Source organism: Aulostomus chinensis, chromosome 22, assembly GCF_037954235.1.
Source record: "Aulostomus chinensis isolate RoL2024-O1b breed Wild chromosome 22, RoL_Achi_v1.0, whole genome shotgun sequence".
In the NCBI taxonomy this organism is placed as follows: domain Eukaryota; kingdom Metazoa; phylum Chordata; class Actinopteri; order Syngnathiformes; family Aulostomidae; genus Aulostomus; species Aulostomus chinensis.
Window position 1 is genome coordinate 11,714,817 of NC_141341.1, and position 25,184 is coordinate 11,740,000.

At 42.3% G+C, this 25,184-nt stretch overlaps 2 protein-coding genes across 3 annotated transcripts in view; both read right to left on the bottom strand.

The window, feature by feature from the left end:
- Nucleotides 1-1,058: 1,058 nt before the first annotated feature.
- On the bottom strand, nucleotides 1,059-6,350 carry anxa14 (annexin A14). The gene is made up of 13 exons (XM_086194030.1): nucleotides 6,240-6,350; nucleotides 6,024-6,063; nucleotides 5,500-5,596; nucleotides 5,233-5,321; nucleotides 4,456-4,569; nucleotides 4,219-4,309; nucleotides 4,041-4,120; nucleotides 3,808-3,846; nucleotides 3,360-3,450; nucleotides 3,183-3,278; nucleotides 3,050-3,105; nucleotides 1,962-2,069; nucleotides 1,059-1,844 (listed from the first exon to the last, which is right to left on the bottom strand). Exons 2-13 carry the CDS (start codon nucleotides 6,048-6,050, stop codon nucleotides 1,785-1,787), a joined length of 948 nt encoding a protein of 315 aa, XP_086050156.1. The 5' UTR covers nucleotides 6,051-6,063; nucleotides 6,240-6,350; the 3' UTR covers nucleotides 1,059-1,784.
- A 123-nt stretch (nucleotides 6,351-6,473) lies between these two features.
- Nucleotides 6,474-25,184, bottom strand: part of crybg2 (crystallin beta-gamma domain containing 2) — a 47,674-nt gene continuing 28,963 nt past the window's right edge. For both annotated transcript variants that reach the window (XM_086194024.1, XM_086194025.1), the window contains exons 6-25: nucleotides 24,916-25,184; nucleotides 23,968-24,666; nucleotides 17,964-18,011; nucleotides 15,886-16,004; nucleotides 14,365-14,629; nucleotides 13,017-13,156; nucleotides 12,792-12,918; nucleotides 12,671-12,706; nucleotides 12,450-12,589; nucleotides 12,125-12,251; nucleotides 11,501-11,658; nucleotides 11,288-11,414; nucleotides 11,170-11,202; nucleotides 10,848-10,960; nucleotides 10,552-10,681; nucleotides 10,323-10,462; nucleotides 9,761-9,884; nucleotides 9,483-9,641; nucleotides 9,239-9,398; nucleotides 6,474-8,691 (exon numbers count right to left, since the gene is read on the bottom strand). The exon at nucleotides 24,916-25,184 is cut by the window's right edge and continues 815 nt beyond it. In XM_086194024.1, the coding sequence (XP_086050150.1) occupies nucleotides 8,603-8,691; nucleotides 9,239-9,398; nucleotides 9,483-9,641; nucleotides 9,761-9,884; nucleotides 10,323-10,462; nucleotides 10,552-10,681; nucleotides 10,848-10,960; nucleotides 11,170-11,202; nucleotides 11,288-11,414; nucleotides 11,501-11,658; nucleotides 12,125-12,251; nucleotides 12,450-12,589; nucleotides 12,671-12,706; nucleotides 12,792-12,918; nucleotides 13,017-13,156; nucleotides 14,365-14,629; nucleotides 15,886-16,004; nucleotides 17,964-18,011; nucleotides 23,968-24,666; nucleotides 24,916-25,184 (3,203 nt within the window). In that variant the 3' untranslated portion in view covers nucleotides 6,474-8,602. The remainder of the gene's footprint in view (nucleotides 8,692-9,238; nucleotides 9,399-9,482; nucleotides 9,642-9,760; nucleotides 9,885-10,322; nucleotides 10,463-10,551; nucleotides 10,682-10,847; nucleotides 10,961-11,169; nucleotides 11,203-11,287; nucleotides 11,415-11,500; nucleotides 11,659-12,124; nucleotides 12,252-12,449; nucleotides 12,590-12,670; nucleotides 12,707-12,791; nucleotides 12,919-13,016; nucleotides 13,157-14,364; nucleotides 14,630-15,885; nucleotides 16,005-17,963; nucleotides 18,012-23,967; nucleotides 24,667-24,915) is intronic.

Here is a 25,184-nt window from a genome sequence, read left to right on the forward strand (position 1 = left end):
GTGATGAGCCTGTTACTTCCTGGAACAGAACAACCGCCCCCACAACGACTCGAGCCACCGATTCTGGTGAAACTACTCTCAAATCTTCACTCACCATGACCACCATGCATGAACCATTGAACACAACCAGCACAGAGGAACCAAGGAAGACCACAACCACGGTTACGCCAACGACCACAACCACAGCTACACCAATGACCACAACCCTCCCTATAGGAATGACAACAACCACCCCTACAACAACCCCCCCTATACCAACGACCACAACCACAGCTATACCAATGACAACAACCCCCCCTATGCCAATGACCTCAACCACTCCTACACCAACGACCACAACGCGCCCTTCACCGACCACAACCACCACCAAACCAACAACCACAACCCCAACAACCACTAAACCAACGACCACAACCACAACCCCAACAACCACTAAACCAACGACCACAACCACTAAACCAACGACCACAACCACTAAACCAACGACCACAACCACAACAACCACTAAACCAACGACCACAACCACAACAACCACTAAACCAACGACCACAACCACTAAACCAACGACCACAACCACAACAACCACTAAACCAACGACCACAACCACTAAACCAACGACCACAACCACAACAACCACTAAACCAACAACCACAACCACAAAGCCAACAACCACAACCACCCGTAAAACAACGACCAGAACCACCCATTCCAATGGATGCTCAGGACTCCAAAATTCCCTGCTGTTTTCCATAATTCCACTGTTGGTTTATTCACTCTGCCCCTGATCAGTCTGTCAGGGTCGGGTATTATGGGGCGTTATATGGTATTATAGGGTATTAAAGGATCTGATAGGGTATCATAGGGTATTCATGCAGTCAATATGCCAATGAATAGACACCATTTTATCATGTATTAGCTCTGCATGGCATCAAAAGTATGTGCTTGTCAAGTGATGTACATTGTGTGTGTGTGTGTGTGTGTGTGTGTGTGTGTGTGTGTGTGAACTGCCGCATCTTCCAGTGTCAATGTTTTTTTTTGAGGTTGTGTGGCCCTCACGCTCTTGCAGATGATTTCTGGCGCTCTGCAAAGATTATATATTTAATATTTGAACAATCATTTCTAATGAAAGTATGTCTATTTGTCCATTTTCTATACCGCTTATCTGTGAATGGTCGTGGGGGGGCTGGAGCCGATCCCAGATGATTTCGTGCGAGAGGCGGGGTTCACCCTGGACAGATCCCCAGTCCGTTGCAGGGAATGAAAGAATGTGTTACATCTAAAATATGCTACAATTTTGGACGTAAACACTTTATTGATTAAAATATTAACATCTAAAGAAAGAGTTACAGTATTTTAAAAAGAAAGATAATGACTAGTAATATTACTCAATTGGATTCCTGTTAACAAATACAACTGTAAGATACAGTAGAGTCTTAGTAAAACATGTTTCGATGGTTTAAAAACTTCTTGATTTGCAATGTACTCAGTGACAAAATAAAAATTCTATTTCAAATATAGAGATGGTGCAGTTGTTTTACTTCTGTTCATACACTTTTTTTTAAAAAAAAAGAAAAGATTACAGATATAAAAATCGGAATAAACGGTAAGTTGTGCTACATTTTTTCGCATGTAGAACCAGTGACAAGCAGCAAGAGGCGTGCAATGAAATTAAATATCATGGAATATAAGAAGGCAGCAAAAGATCATTTTTGGAAGTTTATTTTCAAACTGCCACCTATGATGTCGTATGGGAATAAAAAAAATGGAGCTCTTCCAAATGCTGTTTAATCTTCAGATCGACAGATGGCCAGCAGAGCCTGCAGATGATCGCCCTTGAATTGTTTCTGCGGGGAAGTTTATTCACATGTGAGAAAATTGTTTCTTTCACATCCCTTGACAAAAATAGAAGTATTTGAAGTTATGGATACCATGTTCCGCAGTAAAGTACATTCAGTACCCACCTGTAGAGCCGTGTAGAGAGACGTGCCGGTTAATGTCTTGTAGGCAGCCCGGATGCAGAGCAGATCTTCCTCGCTGTGAGACACCATTATGCCCTGCACTACTGGTGTCTGTGAGAGTGAATCAGCAGTTATAAATCTTCAGTGCAGCCATGACTACACTAAATACTTCCTATTTATTCCTATTCCATGTTTTTTTTGGGAGTGCTCAGAGGTGCAGCCGTTCTGGCAGGCAGTGACTGGGACCATTTCCCAGCTGGTGAATAACGGCGTCCCCCTGCAAGCCAAACCTGGTATCCTGGGCGTACACCCTAAAAATTTTGCTGTAAATTCTAAACAGTCAGTATTGATTGATTTTAGGCTCCTCCAAGCTAGAGGATCGATTGCTTTTTATCTGTAAAAATATGCAAGTGCCCTGAGTAAAAATATGGTTGAAGGAAATTGCAACATACCTTACATTGGAAAGACTTACATGCATAGTTTGAGGGAAAAGAAAACAGTTTCTAAAAGTTTGGAAACCTTTTTTGGAATATTTGGAAGATGAGAATGTTACAGTCACTTCAACATCGGCACTGCTGCTTTTTCTGTTATTGATTTATTTTTATTCACTTCTGTAACCACTGTATTATTTGAATCATTATTTTTTCTTTTTTGTATTGTCGTGTATTCCACTAATGCATTGTTTACTGTCGCTTTGGTCATTGTTATTTGTAAGTTTCCTTTATGTAAAAACTCAATAAAATATTGTTTAAAAAAATACTTCTGAGGCCCCATTGAAACATCAAGAAATCTAGAATGTTCTGTAACTGACATGAGACAAAGTATTTCCCTATAATATCATGGCAATTGCAAAAGTTGAGAAGAAAACCGAATATCAAAACCTTCTGTTCATGCATCGTAACTATCTCGGCAGCCCACTTGCAGTACCACTATAGCCCACCAGAAGGCAGTCACTTTAAGTTTGCATTTGAACAAGTTCTCGTCACCTCCCAGAAGTATCACTATAGTCCACCAGGGGGCACACACACACACACACACACACACACACACACACACACACACACACTGAATGAGACTGATGAGAGTCTTACCTTCATGGTGGTCAGTCTTTTGGCGAGGTACATTTCAGGGTTTTCAATACACTGCACTGTTATGACACAAATAGTGAAATGTCAGCGACGAATCGACCTGGACAGCACATGCCAGGTCTGTACCCATGTTTACCTAAAACCGTCAAACCCAGTCGAACGTCTCCTGAGAATCGTTTCTCCAGAGTTTGAAGCACCATCTGACCGTTCTTCAGCTCCAGTCCCATCAACACTGTCCATCAAACCAGAGCCATTTAACACCACTGAAAATCTTCTCACTTAAACAAACAGGAAAGAAAACGACACGCCTCACCTTTGTTAAGATGATCTGAGTCTCTAGCAGTGAGGATGTCAATCCACAGGCCTGCATCAGCTTTTTTCCCATTTAAAGACGCAGAGAGAGACTGAAGAATGAAAAGAAGGATTTTTCACAGATGAGTTGAAGCATGTTTACTGAACAACGCTGCGAGGCGGCTTTCTTCTTCTTTGAAACGAACATATATGAGCCAAGGTGATGCGCCTGATTTCTGAATTGTATCCAACTCAGCTTCATATTGTCAATGTGGAATGGTGGTAAGTGAGTCATGGTAAGTATCTTTCATGCAATAAAGGCATCAAATTAGTCCAAAAAAATAATCTTTAAAATGACAGACACGATTGTGTCACGTCAACACGAGCATTTATTCATGTGTTAGATGTGTCAGAGCTGCTCCATGTACTCAACAAGGTCACACACCAAAGGAGCAGTTGAAGAGAAATACCTCAATGTCTGTCTGGACGCCGCTGGCCACAGTTTCTTTCTATTTGAAGAGAAATGAATGACAATGAATATTTATGGTCATATAATCTCACAGATTAGACCAAAAAAGAAGTCTTGATTTTGTTCATGTATCCTTTGGCGCTTCTCTGCTATTTCTAAAATAACGTTGCTGTTGTTTTCTAGGTCCTGTGGTTATTAGTTTTTCGGAGTAAAAGAAATGAATGTTCCCGTTACATTTAGTAGAGCTACGACAAGCTTAGCGAAGTCTCCGCTGGTTTCTCCTTTCAGGTCCTTTTCCAGGTCTTTTTTATACACTGAAACAAGACAAATATCAGGATATGGAAGATTATGGACAACAATCAAACTCTGAATTGTTTTTTTTCATAAACATTAGAGGGTTTTAGTCACTTACTTTGGTTATAGACAGCACTGATTTCTTGAAGCTGCTTGTCAGATCTTGTGCAGAGAATCTCGAGGAGCGTTTCCTCATCGGTTCCTATACCCTGCACGCACCACACACACACACACACACACACACACACACACACACACACACACACACACACACACACACACACACACACACACACACACCCTGTTCATATCCTGGGATATGACATATATATAAAAACAGTAGAAACACACACACCGCCATGGCCCTCTGCAGGCGGACAGCCTCATACTGCACAGGCGGCATCAGCAGATCCAGCAGAAGAGTCTCCAGGTCTCCAGACAGAGCTTTCTTGATGGCAGCGACCAGGTCCTGGGACGACACAGAGCCACACTAAACACACGTACCTCTGAGTGTAACATTTACGCAGCAGCGTCACAGGAAATGTAAGGTTCATTCACTCGCAGGGAAGAAATCTGAGGTGTTACTGCAGCAATAAAACAGCAGAAGGAGAGCATTTAAATAAACAGACATGCAAAATAAAGTTTAGGAAATGTGCAGACATTGGGATATGACGAGTACAAAACTGAAAACCATGTCAGAGTTTGGTAGTGGAGTCGAACCAAAGTATACATTTAATAATAATCAAACACTGGAAAAAAAAAGCTTGGAAATACTGAAAAAACGAATAATACGCTTGTGATACAAATTTGTTAACCATAAAACCAACAATGAACAATAAAAGCCTGTAATTTTTCCTTTTTCTGTTTATTTCAACTTGTACACCAAGAAAATAAAACGACCCCGTAAAAGTCCCAACTTCTTTTAGTTTATACAGCTCTCCTCCCTCTCCAAACAAAGGCGCGTTCAAACTCTGCTGAAATATTATTTGATCAGCAAATACACACGAGCAAACATCGCATCAGTCGACCGTCTTCTCGACATTCACAACATGACTTCATCCTTCATGCTGTTTCTGAACATTTTACTGGTTCAGTCCCATGAAAGCAGCGTTTGGACCACGAGCTGATTTACCTTTTGTGTTACATCCTCAAAAGTTTTGGCGATCACCTGCCTCTGACTGTTGTTCCGGTTGGTCAGGATTCCCACCAGGGTCACCACATCTGAACACAGTGTTTGAGGTTGAAATTGAATATGACACACTTAAAATAACAACTCAAAAAAGGTATTCTTTTAAAGAACGTTCTCTCAAAGGATCATTTGTTCCAAAGTGCATTAAAAGGGGCGGAGAATGTAAAATGTCTCGTATCGTATCAGCTGCACTCGTGCGAGCGGCTTTACCTTTCTTCTCCAGAGCAGCTTGGATCTCCACAGCATCTTTGTCAGGGTGGAAGTTGGAGAAGGGTCTCACTGTTCCAAGGGTACCCCAACTCATCAACTGTACCACAGACATGATGAGACCAAAACAAAAACAAAAAAAAACCCACAAGGTTAAACACAGTTACAGCCCAGAGGTAAGAACAAGACGGGATGAAGGCGTCGGCAAAAGACAAACAGTTTTTCTTGTGCTTGAAATTAAAGACTGCAGTGACAAGCAAGCGCGCGTGTGCGTGTGCGTGTGTGTACGTGTGTGTGTGCCATCACCAAGTATTTCAAGGAACAGTTATGTTGATACATTCCGAATTAAAGTGACTTTCTTTAATCTACAGAGGAATTCACGCGCAACACCAGAGGAAGTATCAGAGACAGGAGGGGGTAGCGTAGGAGTAGGAGTAGTAGATAGTGACTGAGGACGATCCTATCATCTTAAAATGGGGCGACTAAGTAGGTCAGAAAGAAAAACAGGAGGGGTATCAATGACTTACATGAGACTTGAAGTATTCAGGATCCATGGCTTTGTTTGACCTGGATCAAGAGAGACGAGACTCATCAACAGTCTGACAGTATGAACGTGACTCGCGATGAACTGTAAGGTCAGTTCAAGTGTTTTGTAAAAAACAACAAAATAAAACAACAGCTTTAAGAGTCTAAAACTGATGGAAAATAAAAGCTTGATATTCTAAGAGTGCTTCTTTTCCTACCTGTGGTGGAATGTTGCTGTTGGAAGCAGACGAGGTAGTGGACTGTTCCTTGTCTTTTTTTTTTTTTTTTTTTTTTACAACCTCCTTTAATCACCCATGTATCTCTGTCCCACCCACCTAAGGCCACACCCATAGCGGTATCACCCTGCTAGACGCCAACATCCAACCAATCAGACGGCAGCCCCTTGACACCTTTGTTAGCGCATTTAGAATTGCTATGGTAACCTGCCTGGAAAATACTTACATTCCTGACAAAGGAGGAATCCAGACTTTCAGGTTTGTGTACAGGTTGACCTTTGACCTTTAACGACAACAGGCTGATATAACAGAAAAATAAATGGGAATTGGATTTGTTCTAAGCTTAAGAATGTGTAAGAATGAGACTTCATTCTGCAAGGAGGAGCTTAACATCTGGTTAAAACACTCACCACTACCATCATCATCATCAAGTGAGGTGCAAATTGGTTTCAGGGTAAAACCGATCTTTTGTCAGCTTTCAACTTGAGAAGGTGAAATGGAAATGCTGTCATGCAAGGTAACAAAAAGGGGCTTTCCAGCTCTCAGACTTGTTTTTTTGTTGGTTTGCCCTTGACAATGATCTGATACTCCCCAGAGACCAAGAGAGGAAAACAAGAGACAATTTTCAGTTTCAAATTTATCACATAGAAATTTCAGGTCATATCATTAAAAACAACAACAACAACAAAAAAAAGAGAAAAAAACAAAGACGCTTGATAACAAAACCTAGAATGAAGGTTTACAGTTTTTGTAGTATTAACGTGCCCGGACCCGTGTACTTCCTGGTGGCTACCTGCTTCTGTACACCTGCAGAAGACACATGACACCTGTGTGGTTAATATCAACAAAGCCGCTTCATGGCCAACTTAGCGAGTATCAACCTGTGAGCTCAACGCCATTTAATGTTCTGAGTAGGTCTGAGCCCACGTTTTTTTATACTACATAAATGCAAAACAATAACCCTTCGAGGATACTTAACCTGGCGGTTGGTTTTGTGTATACAGGAGAAAAAAAGACAAAAGTACGAAGAACTATGAAAGAGACGAAGCCTCTATAAATATTTGAAAGACACGCTTAATTTTATAATGGTTCTAAATATTAAGGGGCTTATTAGAAAGTCCAGAAGTATTCAATTCTATCTTAAAACAAAGGAATGGAGGAGTTTTGCGAATCAACTTGAAGTCCTCCTGTTGCCTCCGTCAAACGAGCGCAGTCTCATCGTACGGGATGTGGTGCAGACTCTAACACAAGTCCTTACACTGACAATGAATATGGCCAGAAGTGGTAGGGGCTTTTTTTTTTTTCCCCCACCCCAGAACATCATAATGTCACACTGACCTTTTGGATACCAAAGGTCATCTCTTCATCATTTCATGCTGTTAGACATTTGTGTGACATTTGGTCAGTTATGAGTGTGTTTGACCCCAAAATCTCTTCAGTTCCTTCCCGAGCCCACAGTGGACGTTGGCGCTGAAGTTGAAGAAATTCTCGCGTTGGTGAAAATGAACATGAGGTTTTTTTTGTTGTTTTTCTGCCTTTGATGGTGTTTATTTTTTTATTCAGCATTTAAAACCACTCCCTTTTACATAAAGCTGAGTATCAAACAATAACAGTTTGTATAAGTAACATGTATTTGTAACTCACTGATTATTAATAATTAAACAAAACGGAACTTGACTGTGATGCGCACACACACACACACACACTAAGGTACAGTAAATTGCATACCATGAACGTGGAAAACTGCAAGATTTCCAGCAAAAGTCAACGAAACAAACAAATAAGCAAACAAAAAACACCAAAAAAAGAGTAAAAATACCTTAAAAAGCAAACGTATATGTATATATATATATATATATATATATATTTTTTTTTTTTTTTTTTGCATTCTCCACATTCTTTGGCTTCATTAGTCCAGTGTCTAATTTTTAACATTGAATAGCACTTGGTGTTCAACTCCAGGAAAATGATGGCGTTGGTCTAGAATCATCAGTTTGTGCCCTTGTAAACAAAGTTATGAAAGCATCAACAAACAAACAAACAAACAAACAAACAAACAAACAAACAGTGCATCTATGGTCAGAGAATTGGCATGAGCCTGGACTCATGCAAACGGGGGTGGGGGGGTCAGATTTGAATAGTCAAACGAGTAATAAAAGCAGATAAAGGGACAGACATGGAGGAGGTCAAACAACACTCTTAACCTCCAGATACATGGGGGGGGGGGCTCCTTTCATATGATCCCACTCTTAGCCCATCGCTGAAGAGACTTCCTTTACTTATCAGAAGGTGAGTTCTGAATGCGATGCACTGCTTACAAGAATATTCACTGGTGTTTTTGCTGGTTACAGCAGCTCTACCTCCCACTGTTGGCTTGGCCTCTCGTCACTCTCTGGCATGATCACCACCTGGTCTTTGTCATAGGTTTTGCCACCTGGAAGATTTTTTTTTTTTTTTTTTTTTAAAGGAAGAAGGAAAAAAAGGGCAAAAAATCATTATTTTGAGGAACAGAGCAAAGAAAAACAACTTCTTGAGTCTTTTTCTGCAGAACAGTGAGACAGAGATCTAAATATCTCAAATAAGCTCTGAAAATGAGTTCCACATGGATACTTCACCCTCGGAAGTTGTCTTTCAAGGGCAGGTTCCCTTTAAGGTTTTCAGCTCCCCAAAGCAGCTCTTTGATAGAATCTATACTTACAATACACAACTAACTCTACTTTGTGGGAGCTTTGACTCTAAGACTCTAAAAAAAAAAATCCACCGGGGGGAATTTGATGATTTTAACCATTTCAGGAGCAAAGCTCTTAGTGACTGTAACTAACCTTGTTTATCTTTTGAATTCTGAAATTGTATAAATATTGATTTCTATATGGCTTCTGACAGCATGGTCACAATGACAGGATTAAAAAAACAAAAGGAGATATCTTGTATCGTACCCTGGATGTCTGAGTCGCAAGTGCAGAGGAAGTCATGTAGTTTACCTTTGACGTCGAGAACCATGCCAGGGAAAGTGAGGTTGGTGATCAGTCCTTTCATCTGGGCTGTCCAGGTCTGGATAGGCTGGCGGGTCTCAGCCCATAAAACCACTTTAGCTCCTGGCTCCACGTTGGTCATCACCTGGAGGCTCATGGTGGGGGCCAGCTGAAAATAGGTCATCAGAAGGTAATCATGCTGTGAATTCATTTCAAAGATACCAGCAGAGCAATAAAAGTCTCTTCTCCTCACCTTGCTCTTGATGAATCCGTCCTGATAGAACCAGACGTCACTCATGGGTTCTGCTTCTGCCGTCACCACCACCCGTCCCGACTTCAGCTCCTCCACTCCACCCTGCACCGACATGAAGTGACCTCGCTCTTTGTTCTTGATGCGGAAAAAGTGACGCTTCTGCACGAGGCAAGAAAAAGACAAAATATTGGGGGTGAGAAAGTCAAATCCCCTGTTTAAGTTGGACAAATATTACCGCTGACATAAATCACGCAGCGCCATTTACGAGGAAAGCACACCTGTCTGACTGGATACATGGAACCAATGGTTTGTATTGAGCTAAACTTTGGCCAGTTGGTGATTTCGATTGGTTCCAGGAGGAACTGGCGCCCCCTAAAGTTGCTGTGTTCACATATCACCCAACTGTAAAAGACAGAGAACATTAGAAGCATATCTCATACACACGAGCAGCGTTGCCCTAAAGCCTTATGTTGCTTCATCATCCATTTACCTCTCCATGGAGCCACAATAATCTGGATGCATACATTTAAGAATATGAATAAAACTATACTTTAAATTCACTTGGAAAATGTTGACTGAGCTAATAAAGACGCATTTTCATTTCCGACCTAAAAAGTTATTTTGTATCCAGTGAAGTCGACGCCCCCCCCCCCCCCCCCCAAACAAGGAATATCAGAACATATCTGCTTTTCAGTTTATGTTGAAATTTGATGGTTAAATAAAAAAAGACATTACATTTTTGTAGATGCTGCAGTAGAAATGTCTTTGAATGAGTTCCAATCAACATTTTCTGATGCTGGGACGAGGCAAGGACAACCATACACACAGAAACACACTGACCAGCCACTGTTGACTCGGAGAGAGAGAATGTGGTTGTTGAAACCCTCGTCCACTATGTTGGGAATCTCTAGGTCTGTGGTGATCTCCCTCCCCTCCAGACACTCCAAACCAAAGAGAGAGATGGAGGGAACTGAGAATGTCTACGCAGGAAGAGAGATCCAGCTTCAAAGACACGCAAACAAGAGCATAAAGAGCATTTTTCTGTGTGTATCATCTCCGTATGTCGCACCAATGGCACGGCCTTGACAGAGCGGATGGGGGTGCTGGGAGGGCAGCCCATGCTGGTTAGGTCGGGGTAGTCGCCTTCTGATAAGACAAACAAGTTCCCGGAGTGCTCTTTGTTCTCGTACAGAACCCAGCTGAAACACAGAATGCATTGCTCGTTTTTAAACAGCTGAATCAGCATTAACTATCAAATATTAACCTTTTAACTCTCTCTTATCTTGACGTTCTTCTCATGGGATCACAGGCATGAATATGAGTTGTTCATCGCTTGTTATCTGTTGCTTCTTTATGGTTTCTCACCTTCCTCCGGACACTCGGCAAGACTTGGTCAGTAACTTTTCTGTCACTGCTTCCTGGTTGTGGTCAAAGATGTGACCTTCGCCCTGGAAGTCTGGCTCAGGATACAATATTAGCTGAAAAACCGGGACAGAAACAACAGCGAGTGAGAAATCAGATTAACACGCTGATGTTTTTATCATTATGATACTATTACAGACATTAAAGTACAGCAAATACTGCAAAAATACCACTAAAGCAATGTTGCTTTGTCCTTGAGAAGGATCTCGTAGTCGTTTCTTCCATCTGCCCTCTGAAAGAAATGAGAGGTGCGCATGTGACTCACCTCATTCCTGGTCCTTATGCTGTCACTTGGAGCCTAAAAGCAAATACACAACAATATCATACACCATAAACATTCAGATCGCATCTATATTTTTGAGTATCATCTCAATGGTTCTCACCAGAAGAATGGGCTGCACTGAGCAGATGCGATTATCCTGAGAGCCCCAGTCAGCGCAGTTATTGTAGAAGCCTTTCTCCAGGATGTACTGGTTCCCAGAGAAGTCCACATGGGAGTAGGCGACCCAACTGGGGAGAGGCAGACAGTTCTTGTGTTATTTTATATCTTGAACATCACGTAACAAGAGGTGCAAATTGAGGAGGAATCAACTTACGCTCCACTCAGCACTTGGATGGAACGGGTGGATGTTTTATACCCGAAGAGCTCAACATCAGGGATGGCTTCCGTCACCTCGAAGGAGTTCTCCTCCTGCATGCCACTGTCCTGCTCCTCCGACTGTTCAAACATCACCATCAACGGGTCCGTCAGGTCCTACAGAGGAGCAGACCATTACTCTCTGTTTGCTCCGGGGAGACTTTCATCTCATGCGGAGAAAAGGACAATCCAAAGGTTAAGAAGCAGATGGGTTGAAGTTGTGGTTGAAATACAACTTTTCATTTGTATCTTGATACTCATTCAGATGTTCAGGGATGAATATATCAGTCCTGTCTTGCTGTTTTGGTCAATTTAATACGCAGATCTAATGTGGAGTGGAGAGGAAGTCACTTTTTACATTAGTGAAGAGTGCAATGATTTATGATGTAAAGCAGCACGAGCAAGAAGTTGCAAACATCTAAGTATTTTTAATTTATCAACCTCCGCTGATAACAGTTTTTCTTTCTCACCAAATATTTCATCCACACGCTTGCAGACACACCTTTGCCCTTAGAGGACTTAATTATTACTCTCCCTCTAATTAAGAAATACGAGCTGGTATTAAATATTCCACCCTACTTACTGCACGTATCAACCTGACAGAGCGCAGCTCTGAGTTGCAGCCTCCCCACACCCTCCAGTCATGGTAGTCTCCCTCCTCCAGCAGGTACTGGTGGCCTCTGAACCCCTCCTTCTCATAGCCCACCCAGCTAGACAGACAGAGATACAAGGGGTTCACAAGCGTCTTCATCATCACTCAGAATCACAACTAGACAGCGATCTGATTAATCTAGAATTGGGTGGATTCTTTCTTAGCCCCATTCTACACCTCTTCACCAACTTTGGTGAAAATAGACCTGATTGTGTTTGCTTCGTGTTTTGCAGAGAAACATGAACTCAGTACTCACATTCCTCCAAGTATTTTGAGGGAGCCCACGCTGTACATGAAGGCCGTCTGCTGCCTGTCTATCCGTGTCATGAAATCTCTCATGTTAGCGCATATAGTCCTGGATTTTCCCGTGAAGTACGGCTTGTCGTAGATCACCATCTGGTAAACGGAGAGTGTGTCATTCCTATCACTGCTGTTCCAGTCTCAATAAAAGTGGGAGCGTTGCTTTGATGTTCTTACCTTTGGTTCACTCAGAATTTCCACTCTGGGTTCACCCTGTCATCCAACACCAACACAATCAGCGGATAAACTTTAAATACAGACTTAGATTCTGTCAAGAATATAAAAGAAGGGTACTTACTACTTTGAGTGGATGCAGTGAACCCACATATGGGTGTTCTACTCCCCATGCAGCAGGATTGGAGTACCCCCCCACCTCCAAGACACGTGGTACGCCCTCAAAGAAGGGCTGTGCGTATACCAGCCACCTGTGTCGGAGGGCGGACAATTACAATAAGGTTTTTACTCTAAGGTACTGTCCGTCATACAGCAGTAATGTCCTCCATTTTCCCAGTATTTCACTCACAGCCCAGCGTTGATGATGATGGAGTTAGCCTTGATGGGGAAGCCAAAAATCCTGGCATCCTCCGATGTATCTCTGAATATGACCTTCTTGCCCTCGGCGTTCTCCTCTGGGAACAGACTGATTTCTGGGACACTGTAGTCCTGGAGGAGGACGGAAAGCATCCAATAATGACCACTGCAGTCCGAGGGAACTGACAAAACACACGTAGGAGCAGTAAAACGGTACCACAGACAATAGTATCGTCTTTTAACGGGGCAGTGCATCAGATTTAGAGTGGCAGAAATGAGATATAACAATTATAAATACATTCTGATGAATGCATAATCACCTTAAAATAAACCTGAGGACTGAAGTGTTCCCTACATACACATCGCAGGCTCATTCTAGGCTAAAACCATCAACATGCAGCTCCACCAGAGCAGATTAGGTTTGTAAGCTAAATGTCAAAATGGCTCTGCTGAATAACGTTGTATTGTAAGCATTCCATTATCCATTAATGTCACCGATGTTTCCCAGGAAATGACTCACGTTACATGACAATAACACACAGATTCTCCAATATTCTTCTTCGCCAGTGAAATAGGTGGTTGAGAGAAGGTTGCAATCTGAGCCTCCACCACTAGATGCCACTAGATCCTACAAAATGGCATTTTAAGAGGATCTCATATCATTTGAAATTCAAAAACTAAAAGATTTGAGGCTTCAACATGCTAGATTATTATTTCATACTGCATTTGACACACAGAAAGACTACAGCTGCAACATCTAATTATATGACAGAAAATTAACCAACGTCTATTTTGATAATTCATCACTTTTCTATTTTTTCTAGCAAACATGTGAAACATTTCCAACTCCAGACTGTAGAATCTACATTTTGGCTGATATCTTTTTCTTTCTTTCTTTGTTTGAGCTCATTTATGAAAGAAAATGCAGAGTCTTTGATTTTGGACAGTTATAATGACTGGGCTCTGGTATCTGGGCTCTGCAGACATTTTCTCGACATTTGACGGACTAAATAAACATAAGCTATGATAAAGATAATTATTAGGTGCAGTCTACCCTCCCTCCCAAACAAAGGAAATGTTTGATTTTGTTGTATCATTTCTTTTTGATTTATCACTCTCGAAGATCTGAAATTGTGTTAGAATCAGAACAACAGGTGCTCTTTCCTACCTTTGACACTAGATGGTGCTACTAAACTAAAGAGCAATCACCGAGGAGCTGTGGTTCAATCCATCTGTGAGGATTATTCCAGTTTTAGCATCAGATAGCACAGCAACCAGCTGCTGAACTCTCTTAATTTTTTAAATAAACCAAGACGGGAGACTTTTTTTCCTTCTCTTACCCTGACAGCTCTTCGAATAGATCCAATGATGAACCTTCTGGCTGGTCTTGTCTCCGTCTGCCCTTCACTTGTCTCTCCATTCTTTTCACCACTCTGCTCTTCACTGTTGTTCTCATCAGCCTCCTTCGGTCCATTCGGCTGCGGCTGCGGCTGCGTCTGTGGCTCCTCTTCCTCTGGAGGACTGAAGGGGTAGCCGAGCTCGATGTCACCCTCATCCAGAGCAATCCTCTCCCCTTTGAAGTCGGGTTTCTCATATAGCACCCATCTAGAGAGGAGATAGGGACCATTAAAAGGTTGTAGGGTGCGTCGTTGTTGTTCACTTCTACATGTCAGAGCTTCATTGCAGAAGCTAGCTCTTATTACAGGTCAGTGGCTGACATAAATGTTCCTCCAGCGTGTTGGCGTTGCCTCTACTGATGCTAGAATGATCTCATTGTACTAAAGTGTTCGCTGGTGGTGGGACTGCAAGCTGGGTTACGGCAGGTTCACTTTGCAGGCTACACTCATAAAACATTCCACTTCTAAGTGGAAGTGTGTGTTTAAGCTTGCGTGTGGGTGTGTTAACTACTGAAGGTATTTGCTTGTTTTGAAACAACACCAGCAGAGAGGCTTTCGTTGGAAAAGACACGGTTGATATTTCTAGAAAAACAAGGAGCATTGGTGACATCCCATCTAGCTTTGCCTTGTTAGTGATGGAGGTTATAAAGGCCTTACGGCTTTATTGTGCGTATGGCCCGACATCTGCAAGTAAGTAATCTTCCCAGAATAAAAAAATAGAGACATTTCTAGTTTTGAGGCCAGTACTGGTGCAGGATTGCTAATCCCACTGCTAGTGCTTAATGCCCTTTTTTACCTTCATACTGGTTTAAATTCAGTTTGGATTGTAGGGCACATGCATTTAACTTCAGGTAGTCAGTAAACTAAATCAGGAAAACTATTTTTTCAATACTGAGATCACAACTTACGTCACCTAAAAGCCGTTTATGTCACACTTCCTTAGTCTAGTTTAAAAATTACTTTTGGAACAGTTTTCTCTCCTATCAAGTCAGCAGTCACATTCAGAAGTCTCAGGGGCAAATGGACTAACAAGTTAGCACCAGTTTGAACTTTAATTAAACTACAGTGAGGGCCTGAAACCATGGCAAGGTGAATAAAAACAGATCACACATGACTAAAGGTGAATGTCAAATAACTCGCCATAATTCCTGCATACGGATTAATGGAGGGGTCGAAGGAAAAGTGGATATTTTGCGAGGAACATGGATGTAGGTGTATGTAGGTTATTAGTTGGGATCTATTTCCTAAAATAACCAGTGAATTATGAGTCTCACCCTCAACTCATACTGCAGGGGGCCTTTCTTGTTTCTTGCAAAAAGCAGTCGACAGCCCAACCTCCTCCAAATATGCTACCTCCTACTGTTTCGGAGCGTGAAACGTACAAATCGCACCTTTACGGGAGTGTTTCGGTTAACATATCTGTGTAAATACAGGGGGTAAGGTTTATGCACTTCAACTGCTCACCCTCCTCTGACCACTCTGATGGAGATGATCTCCTGCAGCTCCCAGGACATGGCATCAACAACATCACTGCGCACCTCGATCCTCCGGCCGCACATCCCGGGACGGTCAAAAATATACATCTACATCAAAGGTGGACAGATGGTAGATTCACTGTTTGCTTCATTTCATCAAACTGGGGGTACAAGGAGGAGTCATGCAGCTCAGAAAGCCTCGGCAAGCACAAACATTTCATGAAAGAAATGTACTTACAGTTTTTACACACACACACACACACACACACACACACACACAAAATTCTGCTCCTCTCAGCTCACAGCTGTGCAACAAAAGCCTTCTTGATTTTCTAAAAATGATTACCAACAAAAACAGACAGCAGACAGACAGATACAAACTCAGTAGTTAACCCTGGTACGGCGAGTCAAGTCAGTTTTGATCACACAGTTCATGAACTCAGACAGTGACAACGATAGCATGGCAGATCAGGTCAAATTACGGTCATCTTACAGAATTATTGCAGGCAAGAGCTCAGTGTGTGCTGCGGAAAATCCTTTACATAGCTTTGTGAAATTAAGATTGAGGTTGATTGCCTTTAAATTTTGTTTCCAAGGATAGATTTTTTTAATATCTTCCCAATCCTTCATGGTGTTAATTTTGTGACACCGCGTTGGGTCACTTCCTGAATTATATCATTATTGTTGCACCACGACAAAATTAAAATAAGCACATCTGATTTCTGGCCTTAATCAACTTATTCACACGATTTAAGTTCTATTGTCATCTAAAGCCACCCCCAACTTATCAGTTCACCGACCTCCTTGGCGTTAGGAATTAAATCAGTCTGCATTTGAGAACACTGTCTTCTAGGAGTTGCATCTGAGTACACTAACTTGTTGAAAAGGTCACGGTTCAGGCATGTTTCGTCCATTCAGGAATGAGGCCCTGCAGCATGGAAAATTACTGGTAAGATGAACCTGAATGTCAATTCCACCGCTGGTAATCAGAATCCTTCCTTGGACAACACTGGTTAGAAAATGTATGTTCTTCACCTGCGTGCAGGAGCAGGCCTGGCCTTTTCAAGATTAAATCACATCAATCATCGCTTGAAATTTCAGAAGACGCTTTCGTAGCTGTTTGATTATTTGGTGAGGAGCACGTTGTTTCACCAGACGCAGCGTGACTGAAAATATGTTGAGCTATCAGTTCTATAAGGACGATGATGATATATGATACTGAGAACATGTGGACGTTGTTATGTTCCTGTGAATGAATAAGTAATAGATAACATGACCACAGTTGGTCACTGCACTGAAGGTTTGTTATGTCTAATGTAGCTATCACTGACATTACCAAGTCTGCAGAACCACAACCTGAGCACACAGTCTTCAGCTGCTGGTAAAGCTCTAAAAGTCCAAGCAGAAGCACTTTTTGGGTATGGCCAATTACTCCAATCCTTTCAACATTGCATGTTTAGGGAACAAAGTCTGGTGCACTATAAATCAGTCATTGTGTGTTTGGGGCATAATATGACGTAGAGTTGGTGTGTCTGCGGGAAAATTTAAGGGTTTTCTGTTGAGAGAACAATCTGTCTCTGATTATTCAGCCTAAAAATATTCAAGAAGCTGAATGTTTGACTATTCCTACTCAGGAGATTCCTCTGTACCCACGCTTCCTCCGTCCTGTCACAGTTATACGATTCTAGCGGCACGTGGGGATGTTAATGCACACGTGAAAAAGTTTACAAGCAGTCTTCGTTACGGCCCAGTAAAGAAATCACCTAACTCCAGACATCAAAGAAGTTTTGAGGTGAAGCAGACGGGGCAACTGAGTGGTTCAGACACCGGCCATTTACGTAAGACAGAGAGCAGTGTGTTGTGTGTTGTGTGTCAGCTGTCAGCGTGACACAAAGAAGCACCTGTTTATTTAGTTGGTGTTGCTGTAAATTCCAGCTGTAATGAGTGCTCAGCTCCAGGTTGAGGTTGGGCGTATCAGTGACAGCAGCTCTGAGTGTGAGCCCGGATTTTCAGCAGCACACAGATGAAGGCTACCAGCTAACACAAGTGTTTAACCTGCAGACTCACCTTTCCGGGGCGAGGATTGAGCTTCCCGTGTTCTTTCTCTTTAGTGAGCTACAAAGAAAAAAGAAAAAAAAGACAGAATTATATTTCTATGTTGAAGATCTAGTAGCTAGCGTGTGCAATTTCTTGTTTTCTTCACAACTGATTTACTGAACCGCAATCTAGATAAAGAAAAAGGCTGCAATAAATCCTCCCTGAAGAGTTTTCTTCTGAATCATGCTCATTCAAATGTTTTGCAGCTGATGTCGAACAACAGGGTGTGTGTATTTGATTGATTTTATGTATAGGATTTAGGGTTGAGTGTATATCACCCTGTCCGACAGGTTCTGGGGCGCCAGGGAGGAGAAGCAGAGGAAGAAGACATTTTTTTTTCTGATAGGACAAGCATGTTTTTGACAGATGGGTATTTATACCTGTTCAACCTGATGCTCTAGGGTGCTATCACCACCATAATGACAGTGTGCCCTCACCTAGACTTTCCTCTGAAGCTACGCTGTCCAACGCACTCAACAACCCATGAATGAAGTCATTGTTTGGACTTACAGACGACATTCCCCATCTTATAATCTCAGCTGATAGGTACATGGAATATTTTGGATGTTTCGGATGTGTGATGTGGAATGTGGAATGTGGTTGAAGAATGGTGAATCGCAAAGATGCCTGATGTGCAATAGTGTGTGTGTGTGTGTATTTGGTATCGGGTATCACTTAGCCTCTACACTGTGAGAGCTCAGTAGGAAACAGGTTATCATCTGGGTCGAGTTACTAACTAACGAGGAGCTGCTACTGAGGCCATTATTTTGACTCTACTCATCAATAACAGTTCCTATCCTAATCTAATGTAAACAGGCATTCATAAGTAAGATATACTCTGAGAAAAATAACCACACTCAGGTCAAAAACAGCTAAACATGTAGCACTCAGAGGCATTCGGCCTCTTTAATTGCAACAGGAAACCTCTTTAGTGAAACAGAGCTGAGATGTTGAATGACCCCCCGGTGCCTTTTCAGCTCTGACCTAGTAAATAAAAGAGAGGGACTCATTAGTGTCTGCATATATTTTCCCACTGCAAAGCCTAATTAAAATAGTAAGACCTCCCTTGGTACATACCTCATTCAGTGTTCTGGTATTTTGTACATTTAAGCTGTTTTCACATTAAAAAAAAGTGTTGCGTTTTATTTGGGGTAAAGCAGTTGAAATGACCTCAGGCAAAGAAAATTAAACTAAAAAGCACTCCAGCCACTGCCAGTGGGAGGCACACTGACAAAAGCAAGATCCCGTCATTGGGCTGGAGCAGCATTTAGCATCTACTGTGCAACGTGATGCAGGCCGTCTCAGAAGTTCATCACTTTCTCGCAATATTACCTATCTCTCTGCCAAATTTATACAAAATCCGTTTATTGATTAGTTTTATACCTTGCTGAAAAGAAAAAAGAAAATGAAACAAGTTGTGATAAAAAAAATCCCTGTTCTTCCCCTTTATTCAGATCTTCTCTAAAAACTGTTCTTCCGTGCCCTCTCCTCCCACCATAACTTACTTCAGGAGTTTTTGCACAATCCTGCTCCCAACACTGAAAACATTACCTCCTTCGCAGAGTTAATGAAGCTTCCACTGGCTAAAGCTAACTAATTAGCGAGGATAATCCTACAAAACTTCTAAAAACAGCTTTTGTTTACTCATCTTAAGCTAATTTCTCACAAGCCAAGTACTCGTGGTCAGTCATGACTGAGCAGCGTGTCTAGACCCTCTTTGTCTGGGTGTCCGTCCCCTCCGTCTGCTCATGGAAACACGAACAGGGGTCATGGTTTCTACTGAACAATGCCCTGGTACGCAGGGTTTCGTGGAGCCATGTCCTATACATACCATCGTTGTTGCTAAGCAGAAAAACCTGATCCAGACGCTGACAGATGATGAGACAATAACAGAAGAGTACTGACAGGAGTATTGGCACCTGTCCTGCGACACTCCGGTGAGTTACAGCATCTCTCAGAGGCGACAGACCCAATATGGATGTAATGTCTTGAAAATGTAAAATTATTATAGTAAAAGACATTACTATGTATTAATTATAAAAGGTAATATCATAGGTCATATTTAACGAGTACTACGGAGTCAGGAGCTCTTTATTGCCTACGAGTTGCTTAGTTTAAGCAAAATAAGCTGACGATGCAGTAAACAAAACTTGAGTCTTGATCATCTTGTCTTGAAAAAAACTTTCCACTGAGATGCCAGTTGTTAAGAGAGTCTGTCTTGTATTATGTGTGAAAGTTTTGGGTTTTGGGTTTTTTTTTGGACTCATTTAGACAAAAATACTAAACAAGACTTTTTTTTGCAGTCCATAATACTATCACATTCATTTCTAAACAATACTGGGATTGCATTACAGGACCTTATCTACAAATCTATTTCTAGGCTTCTGTGGGTTGTCAACATTTTTTTTTAAAGAGAAACTACTGAGCCAAACACATTATTCGTGCACACTTGAGGAGAATCAGATAAAAATTGTTTTCTTGCCATTTTGTATTTACGAGATCATAGTTTTTTTTGTGTGTTGTTTTTTTTTTTTTAAACCTGACATTCCTTGGTGCAAGGGCTGCACGGTGGTGCAGTGGTCAGCACTGTGGCCTCACAGCAAGAAGGTTGCGGGTTCGAGTCCCGGCTCGGGCACGGGATCTTTCTGTGTGGAGTTTGCATGTTCTCCATGTTCCTGCGTGGGTTCTCTCTGGTACTCCAGCTTCCTCCCTCAGTCCAAAGACATGCAATTGGGGACGAGGCTGATTGATACTCTAAATTGACCGTAGGTGTGAATGTGAGTGTGAATGGTTGTCTGTCTCTCTATGTGTTGGCCCTGCGATGTACTGGCGACCTGTCCAGGGTGAACCCCGCCTCTCGCCCGTTGACGCTGGGATAGGCTCCACCCCCCCCGCGACCCTTAATGTGTAGGAATAAGCGGAAGATGACGATGGATGGATTCCCTGGTGCATAAATGCCATTCAGAGCTCAGGTGAGGCCTTACCTTCGCTTACAGGCGATGACTGGACAGCAATGGGAATATTTGGTTAATTACTCTCCTAGATTGTTTGCGTATTTGACTGATGATGAAAACTTGCTCGAGCTAATTTTATCACCAGGAGTCAGTGAAATCAGCAGTTTGGCAGCTTCGTCTTTAACCTGCTAAAACTTGCACCGCTAGGTGAAACATTTGATTTCCATGTCCCCGAGTAAGGAGAACACTGCTGTCTTGTCTAAGCTTTATTTTTTTTCCTAAAAAGGAAATACATTAATTGATGTGTTTCTATATATGAGAGTCACTCCTTACATTCACCAGTGCTAAAAAAAACCTTCTGACAAGACTAAAACCTTCATCAGTATCTGACATGCATTAAGCTGCTCTTCCAACTCTGCTGCTGTCCCTCCCGGCAGCACCTGCTATCCTGTGATATTCATTACCGACGATGGAATGTGTGCACTCAAAACACGCTGGATATAAATGTATATCTCTGACAAAGATCTAAATCTCCAAAAAGGGGACAGATAATCGCTTCGTCAGTCACCCCTGGCAAGTATTCCTTCAGATTTCTTCCTGTCAAATCATTTTCATCACATATTACACAAACAAGCGTCGGAAAAACACAAAAGACAAGGAGTGGCTGAGTCTCCGCAGGAACAGACAGATAGTTGTACTGGGTGGGGAGCCCAGAGGAGACTCGTGAGGAAAAACAGAGGTAGAGAAAGTGTGCTCATGGTTTACATGCAGCATGTAATCCTCTTAATGCTTTGACTAATAGAGATATCCATTGACACAACAAAGAGAGGGTTTTAGTCTTTTTCTAGTGTTGGGAAGTTGGTATTGTTATTTTTTCCAAACCAAACGTAATCCATTCATTTTCCATTTTTCATGTTGACAGAAAGGAAGCAGGATAAAGCCGTAAATACATCCTTGTTAGCGCCCACCTCATGAATGGACATAGTACTAAAGGTTTGAGGTACAGATACATATCTACTCCTTTTTGTGCTGTTTTACTTTATCTTAATTTGCTGTATATATAGATCAGACATCAGTGTGTCAAGATTTTATGTTATATAGCCCTATATTTGCGTTATAAAACACTTTGAAAAAGCTAATATGCTTTGGAGGTTTACCATGAAGGTCCCAGCCAAACTAAACAAACTACCATGAGGCTAGCTTCCTGTTACCAGCTGCCTTTCTGTGCTTCCTCGGTGTTGTACGCTGTCGACTGACCTGGAGTTCAATTCCTGCCTGAAAAATGACAACAGATTCGTGGACCTCCAGTCGGCCAAGCCTATCATCTGTGGTTAGAAACACTCGGGTAATATGAGCCGTGCTCCTGCTACTTCACGTCTCAGGGGCAGGTTTAGCAGGGCCAAACAACCTGTGCAAACATTAGTATTAAAATGACAGGACATGCCGTAGAGTGATAGTGAGACTTGTTACACCTCTAGAATACACTCTAATGTTTGCATGCACAGTGTACAATGCTCTAATCCCACTATGTTCAGTTATTCATGGAAAGTAAAATGATCATTCAAAACTGCATATTGTCGAGCCTCCGGTTCCCTCAACTAAAAGTCATCGGGTCTTTTGAATGGGGTTTTGGTTAAACGCCTGATAAAACGTCTGTGGTTTTCAAAAGAGCTCGATATTTTCATGCTTTGGTTAACAGCATAGAATCTGCCAGTAAACACCAGAGAATACAGAGGATGTTGAGGACATCACCTTGAACACGCAGAGGAAGAAAGAAGCCCTGTGCTAGTTGTGGTGACGTTGAAGTCATACATCTGTGGTAGCATAACGCAGCCAATGGACTGCTAGGATAAAGATAGACAGCGGTGTTCATCTGTTAAGATCATCACGCTGAACACAACATGTAAGTATCACAGAGCTTATTCTTCTGCAATAATCCGAATTTCAATGTAAAAATCGCACTGGTTTTACATGGAGGGAAACCACAGTGATGCTCAAGTCTGTGTTTGACCTGGTCATCCCTGCAGCTTTCTACTGCAGACAAACATCATTAATGGGGTCTGTTCTGAGGTTTCCTGACTTGATCTAACTCTATTAAGGAGGAATTAAAGGAAAACTGAGAGGGACGCCTGTGATCCAGACTTTGTTTGTGTTGAGATACAGGCAGCAGAGTGAGAATGTGTGTGTGTGTGTGTGTGTGTGTGTGTGTGTGTGCATGCGCATCAGAGTTTGTGCAAGTGAGAAGATGCTGGCTTTCCTACCAGCAAAAAAACAGTTTAAGACATGTCCTGCTCATTTAAAATCACTTGAATGCTTGCGTGTAAGAACTAGTTAATTCATGTGTGACAAGTCTGGATACACACCCTTTTCTGTGAGATTTTATGATGCTACGTGGTTAAGAGTATGTACAATACCTGAAAGGTACATGATGTGACCACAAATGAACATTTGCCCACTACTGATGTAGCCCCTGAAATCTGGAGCTGTACATACACAATGAGTCTATGTACAACAACTAAAGCTACACAAAAGGGTTATTACTGCTCCTTTCCATCACAAATGACATATGAAGTCATCTCTCTGGTCTACTGTAGGCTGCTCTGAGTGAGGCTACATACCAAAACAGTACAAATGATGATATGTACTCAATGCAGCTCAATCCAGATGGGTTAATACAGTTTTGGCAACCATTTCAAGCGTTTCTGTACACCAAACAATATGGAAGGCCTGTATAAACAATGCTCATGGTGTCATACTTGTCTTGTGAAATGAAGCAAACAGCTTCTGGGTTGTTGTTTTTTTCTCACTATGCAGCTTCACCTCAGTGTGCAGAAACATGCATTATTCATACACTGTGTCTGCTCTGAGCTTAGGCCTTCTCCTTCATAAATTAGTTCTACACTGTTCACCAGAGACGTGGTAACATATGAATCCCTACATTCTAATTTTCATATCATGTCAGCTAAAGGTTGTATTTCTGTCTCCTGATCAATGATGTGCAGTTGAATGAAAATACTCACATAGGCATCAGGGAAGGCTCGGTATTTGGCAATTGGATTCCTCTCAGGTTCAGGTTTTTGGATCTGGGACCCGCCAGAGAAGTTGCTAAACAGTGAGGTCTTTTCAGTGCCCTCATGACTGAAGTTCCTTTGCAGAAGGGGAGCACCCAGAGCACCAGTACCTACACCCATCCCTGGTGTCTGGCCAAACAAACACAAGGGGGAATCTGTGGTGGTCAGCGGTCTGTTGAAGTCTAAAGTGGGGCTTGGTAGAGAGAGGCTGGAGGATGGAGAGCTAAAGCTTAGCGGTTGAAACCGATTTGTAATTGTGCTGGGGTCTTCAGCTCCAGCCAAGGAGGAAGGAAAAGGGAAGGCTAAATGTTCAAAGCGGGAGCCAATTGAGTCCGTGCGAGTGCTGACATCACCGAGCTCCTTACGGTCATTGGAAAGTCCAGTTTCTGGTAGGGAGCCAGTACGGAAGAGCGTACGATGGGGCTTTCCATTTTCCTGTGCCTGGTCGAGGGATGGTGACCTGTAACTTCCAAAGATGACACTGTTGTCCAGACGAGAGCCTGTGCTGGACGACGGAAGTCCCGGTATTCCATTAAGCACTGGGGATTTTAATTCCTCAGGGGAAGAGTCTGAGGTTCTTTTCATTACAATACTGCTGGCAGTAGATGCTCGGAGGGGCAAAGTCAGGCCTCTCGTTGTCTGCTCCTGCTGGAGATGGAACATTAAAAAATAAGTTCACTCACTCGAGGCATTTAGTTGGTTTAAAACCATCAAACATGAACATAATTGTGTTTTTTCGTTCTCACAGCATTGCTATGCAAAATTTTTAAAAAACAACAACAACAAAAAACCCAGCATTTCGGTACGTCACAGAGGAAAGTAATTAAAAAAGTGTTTTAGCAGTGTAGAACAATAAAACGTTCACAGTCAGACTTAAGGGTAAAGAATGTTCTGTACCTGCTGGCCCTGCTTCATCAACTCCAGCGGGGAACGTGTGTCTCTGTTAGTGTTTCTCTTCAGCCCGAGGTCAGGGGGCAGCGTGTAAAGTCCGTTGAGCGGCTCAGCAGGGGTTCCTATTGCTGCCATCTTTGTAGTGATGGGAGAAGCAGGGGTCTCAGACATGGCAGGACTGAAAGCATCCTCAACAATAGGCGGCAAAGAGGACATGAGGACTTGAGGAGGCCCACGCTGGATCACGCCCCTTGGCCTCAGTGAAGGTCCCATGT